We start from the raw sequence: 23,959 nt of genomic DNA, 5'->3' as shown, positions 1-23,959 counted from the left end.
CGACCCAAAGCACACAGCCAAGAAAACCAAGGCCTGGTTCAAGAGGCAAAAAATCAAGGTGTTGCAGTGGCCTAGTCAGTCTCCTGACCCTAACCCAATTGAAAACTTGTGGAAGGAGCTCAAGATTAAAGTCCACATGAGACACCCAAAGAACCTAGATAACTTGGAGAAGATCTGCATGGAGGAGTGGGCCAAGATAACTCCAGAGACCTGTGCCGGCCTGATCAGGTCTTATAAAAGACGATTATTAGCTGTAATTGCAAACAAAGGTTATTCCACAAAATATTAAACTTAGGGGTTGAATAATAATTGACCCACACTTTTATGTTTAAAATTTATAAAAATTTAACTGAGCAACAAAACTTTTTGGTTTGTAAGATTTATGCATCTGTTAATAAATCCTGCTCTTGTTTGAAGTTTGAAGGCTCTAACTTATTTGCATCTTATTAAACCTGCTAAATCTGCAGGGAGTTGAATACTACTTGTAGGCACTGTAGGATCTGCCTATGGGGGTGCTGCCTTATATACAGGATCTGCCTATGGGGGGTGCTGCCTTATATACAGGTTTTCCCAATGGGGGGTGCTGCCTTATATATAGGATCTGTCTATGGGGGTGCTGCCTTATATATAGGATCTGCCTATGAGGGGTGCTGCCTTATATACAGGATCTGCCTATGGGGGTGCTGTCTTATATACAGGATCTGCCTTTGGGGGGTGCTGCCATATATACAGGATCTGCCTATGGGGGGGTGCTGCCTTACATACAGGATCTGCCTATGGGGGGTGATGCCTTATATATAGGATCTGCCTTTGGGGGGTGCTGCCTTATATACAGGATCTGCCTATAGGGGTGCTGCCTTATATACAGGATCTGCCTATGGGGGGGTGCTGCCTTATATACATGGTCTGCCTATGGGAGTGCTGCCTTGTATTATATTGAGGACTATCTGGTACATTATACTATATGGAGGTTATCTAGGGGGCCATCACACAGTGTGGAGATTACAGTAAAGGGCCATCATACAGTGTTGGAGCCATAAAACAGTTTGGAGGCTACTAAGGGGTCAGTATACTGTGTGGGTGGTACTATACAGTGAGGGGGCATTATACTGTGTATAAGAGAGCATCATACTGTGCATAGGGGGGCTGTACAGGGGGAGACTCGGGACATTATTAAATGTAAAGTGAGCACTTATTGCTATAGGGGAACTCAGGTTACTGTGACTATCAAAGGGGCACACAGGGCAATATTACTTTCTAGGGGGCAAAATGTGGGTGCTGTTTTCTAGGGCACTTGCACCTGGCATTACTATATTATAGAGGATTACTTTAGAATTTAGAGGGCACAGAGAACCACACAGCAGGTGAAGTAATAGGGACACATACGGCAGCAGCAGCTCAGTATTGGGGTATCAGGTGCAGTAATAGGGACACATACGGCAGCAGCGGCTCAGTATTGGGGTATCAGGTGCAGTAATAGGTACACATATGGCAGCAGCGGCTCAGTATTGGGGTATCAGTTGTAGTAATGGTGACACATACAGCAGCAGCAGCTCAGTATTGGGGTACCATGTGCAGTAATAGGGTCACATACGGCAGCAGCCGCTCAGTATTGGGGTATCAGGTGCAGTAATAGGGACACATACGGCAGCAGCGGCTCAGTATTGGGGTATCATGTGCAGTAAATAGGGTCACATATGGCAGCAGCAGCTCAGTATTGGGATATCAGGTGCAGTAATAGGGATACATACAGCAGCAGCAGCTCAGTATTGGGATATTAGGTGCAGTAATAGGGACACATACGGCAGCAGCGGCTCAGTATTGGGGTACCAGGTGCAGTCATAGAGACACATACGGCAGCAGCGGCTCAGTATTGGGGTATCAGGAGCAGTAATAGGGACACATACAGCAGCAGCAGCTCAGTATTGGGATATCAGGTGCTGTAATAGGGACACATACGGCAGCAGCGGCTCAGTATTGGGGTATCGGGGCAGTAATAGGGACACATACGGCAGCAGCGGCTCAGTATTGGGGTATCAGGGGCAGTAATAGGGTCACATACGGCAGCAGCTGCTCAGTATTGGGGTATCAGGTGCAGTAATAGGGACACATATGGCAGCAGCGGCTCAGTATTGGGGTATCAGGTGCAGTAATAGGAACACATACGGCAGCAGTGGCTCAGTATTGGGGTATCAGGTGCAGTAATAGGGACACATACGGCAGCAGCGGCTCAGTATTGGGGTATCAGGTGTAGTAATAGGGACACATACGGCAGCAGCGGCTCAGTATTGGGGTATCAGGTGCAGTAATAGGGACACATACGGCAGCAGGGGCTCAGTATTGGGGTATCAGGGGCAGTAATAGGGACACATATGGCAGCAGCGGCTCAGTATTGGGGTATCAGGTGCAGTAATAGGAACACATACGGCAGCAGTGGCTCAGTATTGGGGTATCAGGTGCAGTAATAGGGACACATATGGCAGCAGCGGCTCAGTATTGGGGTATCAGGTGTAGTAATAGGGACACATACGGCAGCAGCGGCTCAGTATTGGGGTATCAGGTGCAGTAATAGGGACACATACGGCAGCAGGGGCTCAGTATTGGGGTATCAGGTGCAGTAATAGGGACACATATGGCAGCAGCATTGGGGTATAAGCAGGATGAGGACTTTGTGCAGGTTGGGGATAGATGGTGATGCTGCTGGAATATGAGAAGTGAAATGTGTCTTTGTTGTATTCTCTGCAGACGAGTTGTACTGGAAGAAGTCGGTCTGGGCCAGATGGAAAAGACGGGAAAAGTGAACGATTCCATCAGAAAGGACGTCAGCGGTAAGTCATTATCTGTAACTGTGCTGTGATCTCTTATATGTTCTGTAGGACTGGTATCTACCACTGACCATATGGCGGTAATATCCATATTGGTCTTTATATAGAGATTATTTTCAATAACAGCGTGGTCATCTGCTGAGGTTCTCCTCCACTATTAGGGCGCGTCACCAAATTGTAATCAAGGTTACCTGGTTAGGGGCCCACTCAGAAGTTTCGCCCCCCTCGGACCAAAACCCTAGCTACGCCTCTGGTGCTCGGGATCCGAATTTTTGAAGCCACTCGCAGTTGCTGTGAGAGGGTATGAGAAAAAAATAGCAGATCTGCGCTGTCCCATAGTATAACACCAGTCCAAGTGCTATCCATTAAAACTTTAGATGGCACTCGGCCATGTTAAACGCTCATATGAGTGAGCCCTTTCAAAAGCCTTTTGGCTGCACAAATAAACAAGCAGACACCTTAGCTGTAAGTGTAATCTGAGCTTCAATATTGCATTGTTGTAGAAAATATGGCTTTAGAAAATGAGGAAAATATTAAAGATCTCAAATATACATTTGTACAGCTTTACTTTAGATTTCAATTTGAAATGTTTTAAATTGTGGTTTAGAGTCAAAAATTTATATTGATCACTATTTGTCCCCAAAATGTTGCGCCCTAAAACACTCTGATTTCTTAAGCAGCAATAGCATAAAATTCTTAAATGATGTGTGATTCAATTATTCAAGCTGAATTGTAGACACCATGCATTTAGAAAAATGAATGTCAAAAATGCATGATGCCAAAAGTGAAACATGGTGGTGACAATATCCCTATGTGGGGATGTCTGAGTGCTGCTGATGTTAGGGAGCTACGATTCATTGATGAATCATGAGAAGATGCTCCCATAACTCCACCTTAATAGAAGTACATTTTTCTAAATGCATGGTGCCTACAGGAAACATGGTGATTGCAGTTTCCTTATGTGGGGCTGCATGAGTAAAACTGAAGATTTTGCAATTAAATGTATATTATTAACCTTTCTTTCATGTTATAAGTTAAAAAAATATTCTATGACACCCAGTCTTGGCAAAAAAATTTAAAACTTTCATGTCTTCAGTGAGATAGTGATTGAAATTTAATTTTTCAAAGGGGGTGTACTCACTTATGCTGGGCACTATATACAGTGCCTTGCGAAAGTATTCGGCCCCCTGGAACTTTTCAACCTTTTCCCACACATCATGCTTCAAACAAAGATACCAAATGTAAATGTTTGGTGAAGAATCAACAACAAGTGGAACACAATTGTGAAGTTGAACGAAATTTATTGGTTATTTTAAATTTTTGTGGAAATTCAAAAATTGAAAAGTGGGGCGTGTAATATTATTCAGCCCCTTTAACTTAATACTTTGTTGCGCCACCTTTTGCTGCGATTACAGCTGCAAGTTGCTTGGGGTATGTTTCTATCAGTTTTGTACATCGAGAGACTGAAATTATTGTCCATTCTTCCTTGGCAAACAACTCGAGCTCAGTGAGGTTTGAAAGAAATCGTTTGTGAACGCAATTTTCAGCTCTTTCCACAGATTCTCGATTGGATTGAGGTCTGGACTTTGACTTGGCCATTCTAACACCTGGATACATTTATTTGTGAACCATTCCATTGTAGATTTTGCTTTATGTTTGGGATCATTGTCTTGTTGGAAGACAAATCTCCATCCCAGTCTCAAGACTTTTGCAGACTCAAACAGGTTTTCTTCAAGAACGGTCCTGTATTCGACTCCATCCATCTTCCCATCAATTTTAACCATCTTCCCTGTCCCTGCTGAAGAAAAGCAGGCCCAAACCATGATGCTGCCACCACCATGTTTGACAGTGGAGATGGTGTGTTCCGAGTGATGAGCTACTGTATGTTGCCTTTACGCCAAACATATCGTTTGGCATTGTTGCCAAAAAGTTCGATTTTGGTTTCATCTGACCAGAGAACCTTCTTCCACATGTTTGATGTGTCTCCCAGGTGGCTTGTTGCAAACTTTAAACAACACTTTTTATGGATATCTTTCAGAAATGGCTTTCTTCTTGCCACTCTTCCATTAAGGCCAGATTTGTGCAGTGAACGACTGATTGTTGTCCTATGGACAGACTGTCCCACCTCAGCTGTAGATCTCTGCAGTTCTTCCAGAGTGATCATGGGCCTCTTGGCTGCATCTCTGATCAGTCTTCTCCTTGTTTGAGATGAAAATTTAGAGGGATGGCCGGGTCTTGGTAGATTTGCGGTGGTATGATACTTTTTTCATTTCAATATGATCGTTTGCACAGTGCTCCTTGGGATGTTTAAAGTTTTGGAAATCATTTTGTATCCAAATCTAGCTTTAAACTTCTCCACAACAGTATCACAGACCTGCCTGTTGTGTACCTTGGTCTTCATGGTGCTTCAAACAGAACCCTGAGACTATCACAGAGCAGGCGCATTTATACGGAAACTTGATTACACACATGTGGATTATATTTATCATCATTTTGCAATTAGGACAACATTGGATCATTCAGAGATCCACAATGAACTTCTGAAGTGAGTTTGCTGCACTGAAAGTAAAGGGGCCGAATAATATTACACGCCCCACTTTTCAGTTTTTGAATTTCCAAAAAAAATTTAAAATAACCAATAAATTTCATTCAACTGCACAATTGTGTTCCACTTGTTGTCGATTCTTCAACAAAAATTTACATTTGGTATCTTTATGTTTGAAGCATGTTGTGTGGGAAAAGGTTGAAAAGTTCCAGGGAGCCAAAAACTTTCGCAAGGCACTGTACGTACACACACTTAACATTCAGCTTTGCATATAGCTATGCCAAATGGAACTAGGTCAGTTTTAGCCAACATTCCTATAAGCGCTGACCTTACTTTTGCATTCATTCAGCAGATTCTCGTGATGATTGCCCTAAGCACAGCTAAGAATACAGGTACTACTTGAAAAACCTAGCAAGAACTTGCAGCTTTCCCTGCACCTTCCTCGGACAAGAATTTCCAAAGTTACAATTGGATGTGACGGATTCACAGACGATGCTGCGTGCCTGGCTACCTGTCAAATAATAGAGTTATCCAGATGAGATAGCAGTGTGCTCAGTCCCAGTGGAGGACACAGATGATGAAGGAGCTGTTCAGACTAGTGACCTAGAATTAAATGCAACACATAGAGAGGTTGTTTTTCATTATTATTTGCAAGTTTGGTAAGCACGGGTCACAGTTACCACTGAAGATCTGCAGATTCCTTATACTTGGTTGCTCATGTCAACAGTAATCTCCTTCAACTGGTGTCTGCATCACTGAAACCAGCAGACATATTTGCACTGTACTTCAGTGCCAGGGGCACAAACGTACAGCAAAGATCTGTGCCAGAGTAGTACACAAGCTCCAAAACACCTCATCTCAAAGCCTCCACTTGTGTCTCCTTTTACAATCCACCAGTATATGTGAGCTATTAGATTAGTCCTTTGCTTGCAATGTAATAGACAGCAGTAGGCTGCATGTAAGATGGCAGTAATCTCAAATCCCTCAAGTATAGATGGATGGGTCACACAGATGATATCTCCATACCTATCCACTGAAAAAGTCAATATAGCTTTTTTTCAAAGTTCATTATTATTATTATTTATTATTATAGCGCCATTTAACAATACAATAATCTTAATCATACAAGTCACCAATGGTACATGAGGAGAGAGGACCCTGCCCGCGAGAGCTCACAATCTACAAGGGATGGGTAAGAATACAGTAGGCGAGGGTAGAGCTAGTTGTGCAGCGGTTTGGTCTATCGGTGATTACTGCAGGTTGTAGGCTTGTCGGAAGAGGTAGGCAAGAGTCTGATATGTTGGGGTAGAGAGTTCCAGAGTATGGGGGATGCACGGAAGAAATCTTGTATGCGATTATGGGAAGAGGAGACAAGAGGGGAACATAGAAGAAGATCTTGTGAGGATCGGTGTTTGCATGCAGGTAAGTACCGGGAGACGAGGTCACAGATGTATGGAGGAGACAGGTTGTGGATGGCTTTGTATGCCATGGTTAGGGTTTTAAACTGGAGTCTTTGGGTAATGGGGAGCCAGTGCAGGGATTGACAGAGGGGAGAGGCTGGGGAATAGCGGGGGGACAGGTGGATTATTCGGGCAGCAGAGTTTAGAATAGATTGGAGGGGTGTGAGAGTGTTAGAGGGGAGGCCACAGAGCAGGAGGTTGCAGTAGTCAACTTTAATGGATATGTCTGTTTGGGGAGTCAAGTGAGATGAGGGGGAAGATGATGAATTCTGTTTTGCCCATATTAAGTTTTAGAAATCTAGCAGAGAAGAAGGATTAAACAGCAGACAGAAATTGTGGGATTCTGGTTAGTAGGGGGGGATATCTGGTTCAGAGATGTAGAGCTGTGTGTCGTCAGCATAGAGATGATACTGAAAGCCGTGAGATTCTATGAGCTGTCCCAGGCTGAAGGTGTAAATGGAGAAGAGCAGGGACCTAGGACTGAACCTTGCGGGACTCCGACAGATAGGGGACGAGGTGAGGAAGTGGTGTGTGAGTGAGTGGGAAACAATGAATGTCCGGTCTGTTAGATAAGACAAGATCCAGGATAGGGCCAAGTCTGTGATGCCAAGGGATGAGAGGGTCTATAATAATAGGGAATGGTCCACTGTGTCAAAGGCAGAGGACAGGTCCAGGAGAAGGAGGACAGAGTAGTGTCGCTTGGCCTTGGCGGTTAATAGGTCATTGGTGACCTTAGTTACGGCAGTTTCAGTGGAGTGGTCTGACCGGAAGCCAGATTGTAAGCGGACAAAAAGGGAGCAAGAAGAGAGGTGGGAGGACAGTTCAAGATGGAAGTGTTGTTCCAGTAGTTTTGAGGCATAAAGAGAGGGCTTTTTGAGGATAGGTCTGATTGAGGCATGTTTAAAGCTTGAAGGGAAGCCACCAGTTGTTAGTGATAGGTTGAAGAGATGGGTTAGGGTTGGGATGAAGACTGTGGTGAGGTTTGGGATGAAGTGGGATGGTTTCCGGTCAAGTGCACAGGTGGCGAGATGCGATCTTGAGTGTAGAGTGGAGTGTTGATCTTCTGTAATGGTGGAGAAGTTGGTTTTGGAGGAGGAGGGCTGGGCAGCTAGGAGAAAGGGCTCTGGGGGCTGTTGAACAAAACTGTTTCTGATGTTATTAATCTTCTGCTTGAAAAATGAGGCAAAGTCTTCGGCTGAGATGAGTGGAGAGGGAGGGGGTGCTGGGGGATGGAGGAAAGAATTGAAAGTGTTGAATAACTGTTTAGGGTTGTGGGACAGGGAGGAAATGAGAGATGAGAAGTAGGTTTGTTTTGCTGCAGTGAGTGAGGCCTTGAAAGTAGTGACTGTTTGAATGCGATAAAGTGCTCATTGGAGTGGGATATTTTCCATTTCCGCTCAGCAGTACTGGAAGCTTGCCTCAGTTCTTTGGTCAGGCTGGTGTGCCAGGGCTGTCTGTTGACTTTGCGAGCTTTGGTATGTGAGAGGGGCAACTGATTCCAGAGCTACAGCTATTGTGGTGTTATAGAAAGCGGCAGCGGCATCCGCATTGTGTAGCGAACTTATGCCTGTAAGAGGGAGAAGGGATTCAGATAGTGAGTGTAGATTGAGGTGTTTAAGATTTCTGCAAGGGTGTGCAAGTTTGTGGGGTGGGGATTGTGGACAAGGAGTGGAGAGGGAAGAGAATGTGAGTAGGTTGTGGTCCGAAAGAGGTTGAGGCGAGTTAGAGAGGTTAGATAGGAGCAGAGGCAGGTGAAGATGAGGTCCAATGTGTGGCCATCTTTGTGAGTGGCTGTAGAAGACCATTGAGTGAGGCTGATGGAGGAAGTGAGCGCTAGAAGCTTAGTGGCAGCTGAGAGGGAAGTGTCAATGGAAATGTTGAAATTGCCGATAATGATAGTGGGGATGTCGGCGGAAAGGAAATGAAGTAGCCAGGTGGTAAGGTGCTAAAAGAAGGTGGTGGCTGGCCCTGGGGGGCGGTAAATGACAGCCAGTTGGAGGTTGGAGGGGGAATAGAGTGCACCTCAAAGGAAAGGAGGGTAACAGAGGGTGGCAGTGGGATTGGGGTGAAGGAACAGTTATCTGACAGAAAACCAACTACTCCACCATGTTTGCTGCTGGGGCAGGGGGTGTGGGAAAGGTAGAATCCACCATACGAGAGTGCAGCAGGAGAGGCTGTGTCAGAGGGGGTGAGCCAGGTTTCTGTGATGGCGAGGAAGGAAAGTTTGAGAGTAATGAAAAGATCATGGATGTAGGAAAGTTTGTTGCAGACAGAGAGAATGTTCCATAGTGCTCCTGGGCAGACTGACGTCTTGGCAGACTTATGCTATACACTATATGTGCAACAAAGTGCATTCAGGTGTGAAGCAGAGGGGAGTGGCCTGTGCTCCTCTTGGTCAGATAATTAAGAGAGCCAGATGTATAAGATCAAGGCAGAGTAAACAAGGTCATAAATAACATTGGGGATATTGCAGGGTTCAGTCGAAAAGCATACCAAGTTTTGTTACAGGCTGAGATAGGAAAGTTCAGTTTGGAAAAGCTGGATGACATAGCAAGTTTTGTTACAGGATTATAATAAGTTTATAATAATTATAAGAGGACAACATCACTGCTTATAAAGACGGTGCAAAAATATTGATTTCTGTGATTTTCACTTATGTAAGATGCTCCATTCAATAAAGCCATTTAATGCCAGGTCACATATTGGAATGAGGCTGGGTCAGTGATTGCCTGGCAACTCTAAAATGGCTATACCAAACAGACTTGGAGCAAGCTACTCCGTTTCCAAGAGTCCTGGGGTTGCCCTGACCTTCAACCTTTTACCCATATACAGGGTTCTGGACTTACAGAAAGGTCCCTGGCCAAAGGCCCCAGAGTCTGCTGCTATTTAGTGGTGCAAGCTTGAAAGAAGGATAGTCAGGTAGCTGGGTCAAAACCAAGAGGGCCGCAAAGGTACAAAATCATCAGGTAGAAGATAAACAAGCCAAGGTCAAAACAGGAAAACACAAAAAAGAAACTGGAGCAGAACACACAGACCTTAACCAGGAAAGAACAAAGCTATATCTGGAAGCTGGACACTTTATTAGCATGTGGTGCTTTCCAATGGGCCAAAGTAAGGAGCTGATAATATCAGCTGGACAGCACACACCCTTACTGTGAGACTGGACAGCACTGCAGGTACCAGCCACCCTAAACATAGTGGCTCCTGCACCGTCCAGAGCTTCTGAACAAGACATTTTTTTCTATCAACTGCGCCGCCCACAGAGTGAATACGGCAGCACATGGGGATAGAAGCAGACATCGCAGGAGCAGGTTCGGTTGGAGATGCGACACATATGCTATACATGTCATGCAGCCTATCAGATGGCACATTCATCTATGTGAACTCCACATACAGTATGTGTATGCTGACATGCAGTCAGGTTCTGATTCGTGCTTCCCATTGTCAGATGACAGGTTCCATTTAAAGGGACTCTGTCACCTGAATTTGGAGGGAACAATTTTCAGCCATAGAGGCGGGGTTTTCGGGTGTTTGATTCACCCTTTCCTTACCCGCTGGCTGCATGCTGGCTGCAATATTGGATTGAAGTTCATTTTCTGTCCTCCATAGTACACGCCTGCGCAAGGCAAGATTTCCTTGTGCAGGCATGTACTACGGAGGACAGAGAATGAACTTCAATCCAATATTGCAGCCAGCATGCAGCCAGCGGGTAAGGAAAGGGTGAATCAAACACACGAAAACCCCACCTCTATGGCTGAAAATTGTTCCCTCCAAATTCAGGTGACAGAGTCCCTTTAAGATGTTTTGCAAGGTGAAGGCGCCGAGTGCCACAGTGTTTCAGAAACACATTTTTTCAAAAGCCAGATCAGGACTATAGGGAGAGAAGAGACAAGTCTGGCCCCAGCTCTGGTTAGCTTCTCACCACATCACCCCAGTTGAATGACAGATCACTCCAGTGTGTGTACTCATAGAGGGACCTGTCAATGAACTGGAGTACCGAGGCTCTCTTTAAATGGAATCTTTCAGCAGGATAATGCTATGTATCCAAGAGCACCATAATGTAAGGGCAAATACTCAGATTACATTGATGTGTCACTTCCTGGGCGGTGTTTTACTTTTTCAATACAATCAGTGTTTTATCAGCAGGAGATTATCAATACAGGACAGCTGCCTCGTGCATCCTAGTCCAACTACACCCCCAACACTGATCAGCAGTTTTCTGTCACTATACAATGTTCATAGAAAGTGGTGATATTGGTGCAGGTTATAAAAAGCTCAACAACTAAGCTCTGCTAGAACTGCAGCAGAGAAAACTTCTGCACCCAGTAAACTACGTGATACATTGTTGGGAATCCGGGTCTTTGTCCATCCATTATGCAGCTGTCAGATTACAAAGCAAAAATCCTGCTGATAAGATTCCCTTTAACCCCTTTCTGACTTCGGACGGGATAGTACGTCCGAGGTCAGAAGCCCCGCTTTGATGCAGGGCTCCGCGGTGAGCCCGCATCAAAGCCGGGACATGTCAGCTGTTTTGAACAGCTGACATGTGCCCGTAATAGGCACGGGCAGAATCGCGATCTGCCCGCACCTATTAACTAGTTAAATGCCGCTGTCAAACGCAGACAGCGGCATTTAACTACCGCTTCCGGCCGGGCGGCCGGAAATGACGTCATCGCCGACCCCCGTCACATGATCGGGGGTCGGCGATGCATCAGGATGGTAACCATAGAGGTCTTAGAGACCTCTATGGTTACTGATCACCGGTGGCTGTGAGCGCCACCCTGTGGTCGGTGCTCACAGCACACCTCCATTTCTGCTACATAGCAGCGATCAGCAGATCGCTGCTATGTAGCAGAGGCGATCGAGTTGTGCCTGTTTCTAGCTATTGAAGCATGGCAAAAGTTTAAAAAAAAAGTTAAAAAAATGTGAAAAAAATAAAAAAAATATAAAAGTTTAAATCACCCCCCTTTCGCCCCAATCAAAATAAATCAATAAAAAAAAAATCAAATCTACACATATTTGGTATCGCCGCGCTCAGAATCGCCCGATCTATCAATTAAAAAAAAGCATTAACCTGATCGCTCAACGGCGTAGCGAGAAAAAAATTCGAAACGCCAGAATTACGTTTTTTAGGTTGCCGCGACATTGCATTAAAATGCAATAACGGGCGATCAAAAGAACGTATCTGCACCAAAATGCTATCATTAAAAACGTCATCTCGGCATGCAAAAAATAAGCCCTCAACCGACCCCAGATCACGAAAAATGGAGATGCTACGATTATCGGAAAATGGCGCAATTTTTTTTTTTTTTTTTTTAGCAAAGTTTGGAATTTTTTTTCACCACTCAGATAAAAAATAACCTAGTCATGTTAGGTGTCTATGAACTGGTACTGACCTGGAGAATCATAATGGCAGGTCAGTTTTAGCATTTAGTGAACGTAGCAAAAAAGCCAAACAAAAAACAAGTGTGGGATTGCACTTTTTTTTGCAATTTCACAGCACTTGGAATTTTTGTCCCGTTTTCTAGTACACGACATGCTAAAACCAATGATGTTGTTCAAAAATACAACTCGTCCCGCAAAAAATAAGCCCTCACATGGCCAAATTGACGGAAAAATAAAAAAGTTATGGCTCTGGGAAGGAGGGGAGTGAAAAACGAACACGGAAAAATGAAAAATCCCAAGGTCATGAAGGGGTTAACACTACAGTAAAATAACAAAATGGATGCATGTTACTAGGCTATACAGGAAAAGTTACCAAAACAACATCTTTTGACCTTACTCAACACTCTGCAGCAATTGGTTGAACCTTCCAAACATAGACTTCCTGCTCTTCAGCTATTGGCTGAAGCTTCCAAACATAAACTTCCTGCTCTTCAGCTATTGGCTGAAGATTTCAAACAAAGACTTCCTGCTCTTCAGCTATTGGCTGATGCTAATAATTTGGAGGAATTTTATTTAAAATGTCATTTATTATTGATAGTTTGAGACATAAACGAGGGAGTAAATGCTTTCATCATAGATTATTTGCTGTATTAACAGGTCACTTGCAATCCTCTAAAAGGATCAGTGGGACACATTGTAGCTCTCACTGCTGTAAAACCAACATAACATAAAGTAAAACAATGTCCCCAAACCAGGCCATGATGTTCCCATAGTTCAAATGGATTTAATCTCTTCCCAATGTATTGGTTTGATGTGCAAACTGATCTGTTTTCTAACAAGAATATAAAACCACTGGATAAAATGCTATAAAAATGAATTAGAAGATAATAAAAAACAAAACAAAAGTTTGATCGAATATGTAGTGTCATTTTTGGGTATTCGATTTTTATAGAGGCGACAAATGAATTTCCATTGCATGACGCAGGCTTCCAACCAAGAGGAAACATAGTCTATTCTGTAAATATTTAATGACGCCCCAAGGATAAAAGAAATGTTAGTATTTTGTAGCTCTCCTGCCTGACAGTTTTAGCTGCACAGTTTGAGTTACTATCATTGTGTTAAAACAAAATCCCAAATATGACCACATGAAGAGGAATAGTATAGGGGGCTGAAATTCTGCATAAAATGGCTGATTCTTACATCTTCATTAACATTATTTTGTTAGAATAAAGAGAAGAAATCTCAAGCATATTAGTAACATAATAGAGAGGAGACTTTGCAATATACAACTGTGCCTATAATGGTTGCGAAAGGCAATCTGTCAGCAAACAGCGGCACTTATCTTCAGTCATCGGGGTAATCTGCAGGTGTATACCTGTGCCGCAGCCCAATTGGAAGTGCAGGGGCAGGGAACCGTCAGCGCTCATTACCCACTCTCCGATCACGTCCACCACTCCATGACGCTATAGATCAGAATGTCACTCAAGGAGCGGTGTTCGTGATTACTGTGCGCTAATAGTCCCAGTGCAATACCGATAATAAAGGCGAGAGAATAGAGCGCCATTTTCTCACTGCAGTCACACTTACAAATGGACTGCCGAATGGTATTTACCTGCGGATTACCACTATGGCTGCTTTTTTAATTCCGGACAGGATCCTTTAATATTCAAGATCTATATCTATATTTATGAATTTTAATTATTTTAATTACTTACAACAGGACTATAATGTTGTAAGTCATCTAATACAGCAAACGACAGAGTAGAGAAGTAGATCCAACCTCACACAGTCAAGAGCACTAGAAGCTCAGTGTTCATAATAATTAGAAAAAAATATGCTGATCAAAATGTCACCATCCCCAAGAGAGTCACTATTCTATTCACTGGGCATATAAATTGTCCAGCGGCCTCCTTGTCAGATCTCCAAGCTGAGAGAGGAAAATCAGCATCATGTAAGTACAATGACTGAGCAGCGTTATAAATCATAGCTTCAGAACACACTCCTCAACAATGATCCTGCAACACCAAGAAGGAAAAGGGCATAGAATTATAGAAATATCAGGATCGAGAGATATAATAATGATATGCAAATGATTAAATTTTTAAAAGAATAATTTTCAAAACATGCTGATTTATTCATGATCAACTATGAGCTCCATATGCAAAAATACACATACAGTCCGTACATACACATACGTATGCCTTGGTATGCAATGAATGAGTTTATTAAAGGTTCTGTGAGTAATCATCAAGATCCACTGCTGGCTGCTCCCTTTGCAACGACCAATTATGTCTCGGATGTGTACAGTGGGAGACATGTTTTGAGGCTGCAAACCATAGTAGAACATTTAGGACATACAGGTTGCTCACAGTAGCATAATCATCAAGTGGCTTGGCGTTGCTATGTTGAAAAACTTCTCTTTGGACACTTTGCAGAAATGACCATATCATTGGTTCTACATTATTATTATTATTTATTTATATAGCACCATTGATTCCATGGTGCTGTACATGAGAAGGGGTTACATACAAATTACAGATATCGCTTACGGTAAACAAACTAACAATGACAGACTAATACAGAGGGGAGAGGACCCAGCCCTTGTGGGCTTACATTCTACAGGATGGTGGGGAAGGAAACAGTAGGTTGGGGGGGGTTGCAGCAGCTTTGGTGTTGGTGAGGCGGTAGCTCCGGTAGTGGCGAGGACGCAGCAGGGTCATTGCAGGCTGTAAGCTTTCTTGAAGAGGTGCATTTTCAGGTTCCATCTGAAGGATCCAAATGTGGTTGATAGTCGGACATGTTGGGGCACATAATTCCAGAGGATGGGGGATATTCAGGAGAAGTCTTGGAGGCGATAAGGTGAGGAGCCAATAAGTGTGGAGGAGAGAAGGAGGTCTTGCGAGGACCGGAGATTACGTGGGGGAAAGATATCGGGAGATTAGTTCAGAGATATATGGAGGAGACAGGTAATGTATGGCTTTGAAGGTCAGTATTAGTAATTTAACTGGATACACTGAGGGAATGGGAGCCAGTGAAGAGATTTGCAGAGGAGAGAAGCAGAGGAGTAGCGAGGAAAGAGATGAATTAGTCAGGCAGCAGAGTTAAGGATGGACTGGAGAGGTGCGAGAGTGTTAGCAGGGAGGCCATAGAAAAGGATGTTGCAGTAGTTGAGGTGGGAGATGATGAGGGCATGCACAAGCATTTTAGTAGATTGAGGGTTGAGGAAAGAACGGATTCTGGAAATATTTTTGAGATGGAGGTGACAGGAGGTGGAAAGAGCTTGGATGTGCAGTTTGAACGACAGGGCAGAGTCAAGGGTTACTGGAGGCAGCGGCCTTGCAGTACGGGGAAAAGCATGATGTAATTTATTGTGATTGATAGATTGGGTAAGGAAGATCTGTGAGATGGGGGAAAGATGATGAGTTCAGATTTGTCCACATTGAGTTTGAGGAAGCAAGAGGAGAAGGAGAATATGGCTGATCGACACTCCGGGATTCTGGACAGCAGAGAGGTGACATCTGGGCCAGAGGGGTAGATCTGAGTGTCATCAGCATAAAGGTGGTACTGGAGTCCATGGGACTTTATGAGTTGTCCCAGGCCAAGTGTATAGATTGAGAAGAGTAGGGGTCCTAGAACAGAGGCTTGGGGACTCCAACAGAGAGAGGGTGGGATGAGGAGGTAGTGTGGGAGTGGGAGACACTGAATGTGCGGTTGGAAAGGTATGAGGAGATCCAGGATAGGGCGAGGTCTTTCATGCCAAAGGAAAAGAGGATCTGTAGTAGGAGGCAGTGATCAACTGTGTCGAAAACAGAGGACAGGTCTAGAAGGAGTATAAAGCATTGTCCATTAGCTTTGGCTGTAAGTAGGTCGTTAGTAATTTTGGTCAGAGCAGTCTCGGTGGAATGATGGGGACGGAAACTAGATTGTAGATTGTCAAAGAGTAAGTAAGATGAGAGGTGGGAGGAAAGTTCAGTGTGGATGTGCTGCTCCAGAAGTTTGGAAGCGAATGGGATCAGTGATATTGGGCGATAGCTGGACATAGCGGTTGAGTCAAGGGTTGGCTTTTTAAGGACAGGCGTGATTGTGGCATGTTTGAAAGCAGGAGGGAAGGTACCAGAAGTTAGTGATAGGTTAAAGAGGTGGGTTAAGGATGGGATAAGTGTGGTGGTGAGGTTTGGGAGGAGGTGGGGTGGGATGGGGTCTAGTGCACAAGTGCTGAGGAGTGATTTAGAAAGGAGACAATTAAGCTCCCCTTCAGTGATGTTGGAGAGGGAGGTTATGGGGGAATGTGGCACCCCAGGAGTCCGGGTATCACAGGCTGTGGTGTCGCCTTCCTCTCGGGGAGGGTGATGCCATGCCTGGAAACGAGGAGGATCCCTTTAACAGGTAACCTGTACATTCAACACTTTTTGACTCCAGGCCAGAAGGGGGAGCTCTAGACCCGGTTTCAGGGGAACTTGCCTATATATGTTCTAGCTTGGGGGAGGAGTTATATCAGTCTGCGGAGAGTGTGAGGGAGGAGCACAGGAAAAGTGAGAAGCTGGAGGGGAGCTGCGACTGAGCTCCCTCCACGTTGAAGCACAGGAATCGGACAGAGGGAGTCTGAGGCTGTGCGGTTCTGTATGCCCCAAAGCAAATACAAGAGGGCAGGAGATTTAAAGCTACCTGTCCACAAGTACACCTGAAGGCACAGCAGCATATAGAGCCTGCAGTCGCCGCAACTAGTGACACCTGTAAAAAAGCTTGTGTTGTCTGCCATGCGGGTACTGTCCTAGGACAGAGAGAGAAGGGACCTTGTGAGAAGCCTCAAGCAACAAGGGATGCACACTACAGCGCAGTAAGGAAGGCTTCCAACCCCACCTGGTTAAAGGGGCTCCAAATCACTTCCAGGCTGCTCGGACCTCTCCATTACCTGTAATCTGTACCCTGGACTATGGCTGTATACCTCCAGTAAAAGGTAAAGAGACTGCAACCTTGTCCCCTCCAATTCTTTCCAGTACTACACCGTCTGTCATTTTTACCCACTACACTGAGAGCCCTGGGGATCAAGCTTCACTTGTGGGAAGCCACACTATCCCTGTTGCAGTACCATCATCCCTAGTGGACCCCTTTAAGCAGAGTCGGTCATCCCTGACCGAAAACCACAGGTGGCGTCACGAACATTGTTTATTTAAAACAACCCCTTTAGAAACCTTCCCTTTATCTTGGACATCCAAGGCCATGGACCAGGTCACTACCTCCATGACCACCCCTCTAACGACCACCGGACCCCGCCTGAGTACCCCAAGGTCCTAGCGGGCGCTCCAGGAAGGGCATTGGTCTGATATGTAAGCAGAGGGACCAGTCTGGGGTGCCTATCTTGCGCCAGGTCTGGAACTGTTGGGGCTGTCTCCTCTGTTGTCCGGGGAAAGCCTAAGCAACCTGACTGACCTTTGCACTCAGCAGCAGGGGGCATGGATAGCTCAGGGAGAGCAGAGCGTGCACAAAAGGGAGCAGACGTGGCGGGAAGAGACAGCACGCAGCAGACAGGAGTGAGCACTCCTCCCCGCAAGCACCGGTTCTATGCAGGCCAGCGCCAGAGCTTACCTGTTGCTGCCAGAGAAACTTGTGAGAAGAGACGTGTAGTGCGCCTGCTGACCGTGACTAAGCAAGGAGCTGAGCGCTCCGGGTCCGTGAGTACAGCGCGGGTGCCGCTTGAAAGAGTCCAGGACCTATGTGGACAAGCATCGCGCCAGCCTTTGTTGGCGCCATCACCTCTCCACTACACCCACAGCCCTAGGACCAGCAGATAGAATAAGCTAACCCCACAAGAACTGTCCTTACTGTTTTTGCTGTTCTTTAATCATACCCACAATTTCACCATTCAACTGTTCTATTCCGTTTAACCAGATACCTCCCTGCGTGGAGTATCCCACTGTTGATTAAAACTCAATTAACCCTTGCTCTGTTTCCTGCCTGCCACTGCTTACCTACCTGCTTACAGATATGCAAAGGGATTGTAGTAGTTGAACAATAAAGACTTGCCTTGTTTGGTCAATCTTATTTTTAAAGTGTGTGGCAAAGTCCTCAGCGGAGATGAGGGAGGTTGAAGGGAGCAGTGGTGGGTGGAGGAGGGAGTTAAAAGTTTTGAATAACTGTTTGGGGTTGAAGGATAAGGAAGATACGAGGGTTGTGAAGTAAGCCTGTTTAGCAGAGGTGAGGGCAGATTTGAAAATCGAGTGTTGCTTGTTTGAGTGTAGTGAAATCATCTTGCAAATTTGTTTTCTTCCAATGTTGCTCTGCAACCCTGGACACTTGCCGAAGCTTTTTAGTGATGTTATTGTGCCAGGGTTGTCTATTGATACGTCGTACTCTGCCATGAACGAGAGGGGTGACCGTGTCAATAGCTGATGCGAGAGTGACATTGTAGAAAGCAGTGGCATGGTCTGTCATGGAGTGAGGATATGGATGCCAGTGGTAGAATAGAGTCAAAGAGCAAAGTCAGAGATTCAAAGTAAAGTAACATTGTGCTGTTAGAATATGTAGAATGAAGACTAGAGAGGTCTGATTTCTTTACATTATTCCAATGTGACTTTCCCTTTTGAAGGCCTAAGGCTTTGCTCATGTGGTCTCCAGAGCAATCTTCAGCTATGGTTACATTCAAGGCAAAAGCTGGATTCATCACTGAAGAGGATAGACCTCCATTTCCATTACTGTCTTGCTGGTGTGAGGTTAATGAATCAGCTGTAGGTGGACATCTGACTTGTTGCCCAAAATTATGCAAACGCCTTCTGATGGTTAGTGAAGACACTGTTCAACACTTAAATGTGATAATTGAATTCCTATTTCACTTGCCGTATAGAAAGGTTCAAGTATGGAACTAATGATATGGCCAATTTTCCAAAGTGTCCCAGAAGCCGTTTTTCAACACGACAAAACCAGGCCATATGCTGCTCATACTACTGCGAGCAGCCAGTGTGCCCTACATGTGCGACTGTGGCCTGTAGTATCTCCAGACTTGCCTACTATTGAGCACATCTGGGACTTCTTTGGACAGCGATTATAAGGGGAGCTGCCAGTAGAAGATCTTGATGATTTGTGTACCAAATGTGCATTCAGAGTGGCAGAACATTGTTCAGACAATCATAAATAATCTAATTGATAGCATACCGAGACATGCAAGTGCGAGTATTTCCAAACATGAAGCTCATATTTGACACTTAATAAATCAAGTTGTTTTGAAAACTTTGTCTCCATCGTTTCATCATTTGCATATTATTACCATGTCTATCCATTCTGTGATTTTTCATAAATCCCTGACGGTGTTGCAATTTCAGTGTTGAAGAGTGTATTATATTTAGATTTGCTTTAGTCACCATGTCGACAGGTTATCCTTTGTTTTGTAATTCCAAAGCCTTTTAAAACAAAATAGTGTGTTACATTCTGTTATATACTATTGTAGTTTCCTTCCTCATGTTCCCTTTATGTAACAAAATTAGGGCAACATATTTTACATACTTCTTTGGCCCAAACCCAAGTTTCCTTGAAGCAATTGCTCTCAGAATCCAGGTCCATAGGACTTAAAGGCAAATTCGGCATGACTTAACTCATGGCAATATAAAACGGTCAACAGTCACTTCAGCACATCTCTTACTACTGAGTAAAATGTAAAGGTGGAATATGCAGCGTTCACAAAACCTATACATATTCATGACATTTCCCGTTATAATTTAATTACATTCATTCTGTAAGTTTCTTATTCAGTAAATGTATCTGTTCCTAACCACTTAGCAGTCACATACTGGCAGCTCTGGGTTTTTGCTGACAACCACATTTCAATCTTTGCTCTGCTTACTGCAATTCCCCACACTCTGAAATGGTCTGCAGTTTTTAATAACTTTGGCATAAGCACAAAATCCGATATTAGATTTTTTTTATTTTATTTGTTTTGCTTGTTATTTTGTGATAAAGCCACAGTAGATAACTGCATAAAAGCAAGACAAGAGAAATTCCATTATGGCAAAGCTTTGAGCCCATCTTAAAATGTGCCGGACACACACACATTATTTAATATGGATTCCTTGCTCCTGATATATTACAGTCTGTCCCACCTAGGAAAAGGACTAATAAGACTGGATATGGTCATGTATAGTTCTCGATAATTTGTAATTGCGTAATAGATGCATTCCTAAACTGCAGGTATGTATTGAATATTATGATACATTTTTACAATTACTGTATACCAGAGTGTAATAAATACTCTTTTTTAGAATAAGTACTTACTTGATTTGTTGCATTTTAATCTGCTGCTCTCTAGTGGCAATGCTATGTATGACATCGGGAACTTCAAAACCCATCTTATGAAGGTATTTTGTTTCATATAGAACTTCCAAAACTATAGGATCCAGGTTAACATATAGTTCCTACATATGAGCAAAATAAGTATTAGATAGTGGCTTTCTCATCCATGCAGTAATTCAGGTGGTGACCCAAAAAAGTTCAACATAAACATCTTTATTTTCAAAGTTACAAACAATATCCAGAACTTTATCCTTTGGTTCGCAGCTGGAACATCCATATCAGTCACCGTATCGCTCATGGATAAGTCAGAAGCTTTGCTTTCTCTGGCCTGTGTTCAAACTCACACAGACTTGTTCTACACAGAGCCTCCTGCTCTGCTGCTTGCAAACACACTGACACCCATACCTCAACGGAAAGTTTAAATGGGTTTCGTGGACATGGGCCACTCCAAAGTCCTGGAATGGAGGCAGAGATCCATCCCACTACCATCCTATAGATCTCTCCAAAAATAAAGGCCAAAAGTAGTTTGACCAAATCCTCACTCACTTTTCTTTTGCATTGTAATCACAGTCCTGGCTGTACTTACAATGCTCTCCAGCAGGTTACGTATACCTCCATGCATAATGGCCCTCATATTTGATTCCCCTCACTGCCTCACAATAGGCTTAGATAATGAACAGTTTTCCTTCTTTATCAAGAGTATTCAAATAATAAAACGTATTGCAAGAAAAAAATGTCTGACAGCGGCTCCATTGATATTGAAAGGCAAACAGATTAAATTGTGTTTCACTAAATACCTTTGTGTCTGGATGTCGGACCAGCAGTGAAGCATGCAGGCCAGTTTTGGCTATTTCCACACATCTGCACCATCCTCTGTAATACAGCAGCTCAAACTCCATTAGGACGCCAGCCATTTTGTTGTAGCTCCGGATAATTTTTTTCATTTCAATGCCCTAAAAAAAGTAAGCAGCTTTGTTTCAATTTTTAAAATTTACTTGCCATGACTCCACTCTGAAAATTGACTGAAAAAGTGCTACCTACAGACTCCCAAGAATGAATATATGCATTTCTATGTGAAAGCAACTAGTTATTCAGATGTTTAGTATTTTTAGCGCCTAGCCTACTAACAGCTTTAGGATTCCAAAGACGCCAAGAGGCTAAAAGAACTGACCTGACCATACTTCAGGCAATCTCCGATCTGAAGACGCTCTACACTTTATAACAGAATAAGTGGGAAGGCTCAAAAGATGCTCAGGCATTATTTTGAACATTTTGTCAGCATTTTTGTCAGCATTTCGGCTACATTCCCATGATGAGCTTTTAGCGAGTTTTTGACGCTGCGTATTTTCGAAAAAATGCAAGTAATCTATTTTATTTGATGGGTGCAAAAAATCTGCAACATCAAAAACTCATCATGGGAAGATAGCCTCAGCAGCTCTTTCAATATTAAATGGAGTAAAAAAAAATCTGAAAAATTCCAGCAAGAAAAACTCTACAAAAAAATGTTGGAAAGGCGCTAAACAAAAAAAACCTGGAAAGATGGAAAAATATTCACAAAACGACAAAAAATAAAAAAAACAGGTAGGCAAAAAAAAACACTTTTCCTGAAATGTCTTCCTCTTGAAAACTCTGTGGGTTTGGTCATCTGGAAAAGACATAGTGTGGACATAGCCTAACACTCAATGGTGCAGCGTCTCTTTCTGTTGATTCCCATGCGGCAGATTTATTGCAGAAATGTATGACTGTCCAATTGAAATGAATGGGGTGTGCAAAATTACATGTCCGTGATTGAAAAATAACCCCATTCAGATATATGGGAATGTACACTAAAGCATACATTCTGGGCAATTCCAACTCTACAAAAATTACTTTCCACCTGCCTATAAATGGGGATGCCCAAGCTTATGATATTCATGATGGATTTTTAGGGTAGGTCATCAACAGAGGAGTAAAGATTGTAGTTGAAAACTATTTCAGAGCAGAGAGCCATTGGCTGCCTGCCCCACAATACCTATACTACTCACAGACCAGTCAGAGACAATTACCAGGCGGCACAATGACATCACTTCATTGCGTCACCCGCTTAGAGCAATGGAGAAAGAAGAAGCATATGACCATTGTGGGAGTCGTGACAAGCATTGTAGGTTTATTTGTGTGGGGAGGTTTTTCTGAGAACCACTGTGGGGGCCACAATGAGTGACATTATTAGTGCCACAACTGGGGATGTTACTAGTGTATGGGAGCCACAATTATGGATACTATTGATGTATGGAGTAAAATGGGAAATATTATTTGTGTAAGGGGCCAAAATGGGAATATTATTTATGTATGGGGTGAAAGTGAGGGACAATAAGGATATCCCTCATTGTGACCCGTAAACCTGCAATGTCCCTCCCTTCTGGCCCAATACAATATTAATAATTAAAGGGGTAGTTCACTACTATATGTATTTCCCTCATGTAAAATAAGAACAGCTATACGCACCTCCGGAGCAGGTGCCCTTCCAGCGATGTTGGCACGTGCTCTCCTATTGCTCGCGTGACATTGCTAAGTCATGCAGGCCCTGTAGCCAATAAGCAGTCACTTTACTCTCGCCTCATTTGGACGTAACAGATTTGGGGGAAGTCCGAAAGCAACACCATGCTCTCTTATTCCGAGTGTCAGTTTTGTCTAAAGAATATGTGTCTACTGACTTACTGCAGGGCTCTCGTGAAGTAACAATGGCACGTGAGCATTGGGAGAGCAGTTGCTTACGTTGGAATAGTGCACACATCAGAAGTGAGTATAGCTTTTATTATTTTGCCAGAAGGAAATGATGATTGACAAAAGTGATCGGGACAAATGATTGAGAAGGAGTTGTCCAGGTAGTGGACAAACCCTTTAATTTATGGAGCCACAATTTGGGAGGTCCCAACTGTATCAAAGCACAAAAGTTGGATGATACTACTGTATGGGGGCAGAAAAAGTGTGCGTTACGACTGTACTGATGTAATTGTGGATGGTGCATTACTGCTGTATTTGGGCACGAAAGGAGACATAAGCATTCGTGCTATTTGGGTACATTGGGAACATTTCTACTGTATAGAGGTCACAAAGGGGAACATCACCACTAAAATAGTTTTTTATTTTTATTTTGGATATACTGTTACTGTAATGGAACAAATGGGAAGTACTATTACTGTTGTAGGGCATCAGGGTGACACTATGGCACTTTTTTCTTTATCCAGCATAGTCTAGAATTGTGGGAAAAATGTAAGTAGGCTGCTCTAGGAGTGATAAGCCATTGATGTCTGCCTGAGTGTCTACGCGTAAGGCTTCATTCACATGCCAGTTTTTATCGTACAAGTGTTATTTGTGTTTTTTCACCATTTATTAATGGTGATATATAAATAAGTAAAATAAATAAATAAAAATGGCGTGGCGCATTGTTTTACCCTTGTGGTAATATTTGTTACATTGGTCAT

The 23,959-nt window shown here is 43.6% G+C and overlaps 1 protein-coding gene across 1 annotated transcript in view; it reads right to left on the bottom strand.

Moving 5' to 3' along the window:
- Window positions 1–23,959, bottom strand: part of LOC138642420 (dynein axonemal heavy chain 5-like) — a 546,381-nt gene that overhangs the window by 444,650 nt on the left and 77,772 nt on the right. Inside the window, exons 19-20 of the mRNA XM_069730567.1 lie at window positions 21,293–21,448; window positions 20,478–20,617 (exon numbers count right to left, since the gene is read on the bottom strand). Coding sequence (XP_069586668.1) covers window positions 20,478–20,617; window positions 21,293–21,448 — 296 coding nt within the window. The remainder of the gene's footprint in view (window positions 1–20,477; window positions 20,618–21,292; window positions 21,449–23,959) is intronic.

Source organism: Ranitomeya imitator, chromosome 6 (assembly GCF_032444005.1).
Source record: "Ranitomeya imitator isolate aRanImi1 chromosome 6, aRanImi1.pri, whole genome shotgun sequence".
Lineage (NCBI taxonomy): Eukaryota > Metazoa > Chordata > Amphibia > Anura > Dendrobatidae > Ranitomeya > Ranitomeya imitator.
Note: the sequence above shows the minus strand (reverse complement) of the source record. Positions and strands in the feature narration are given on the sequence as shown.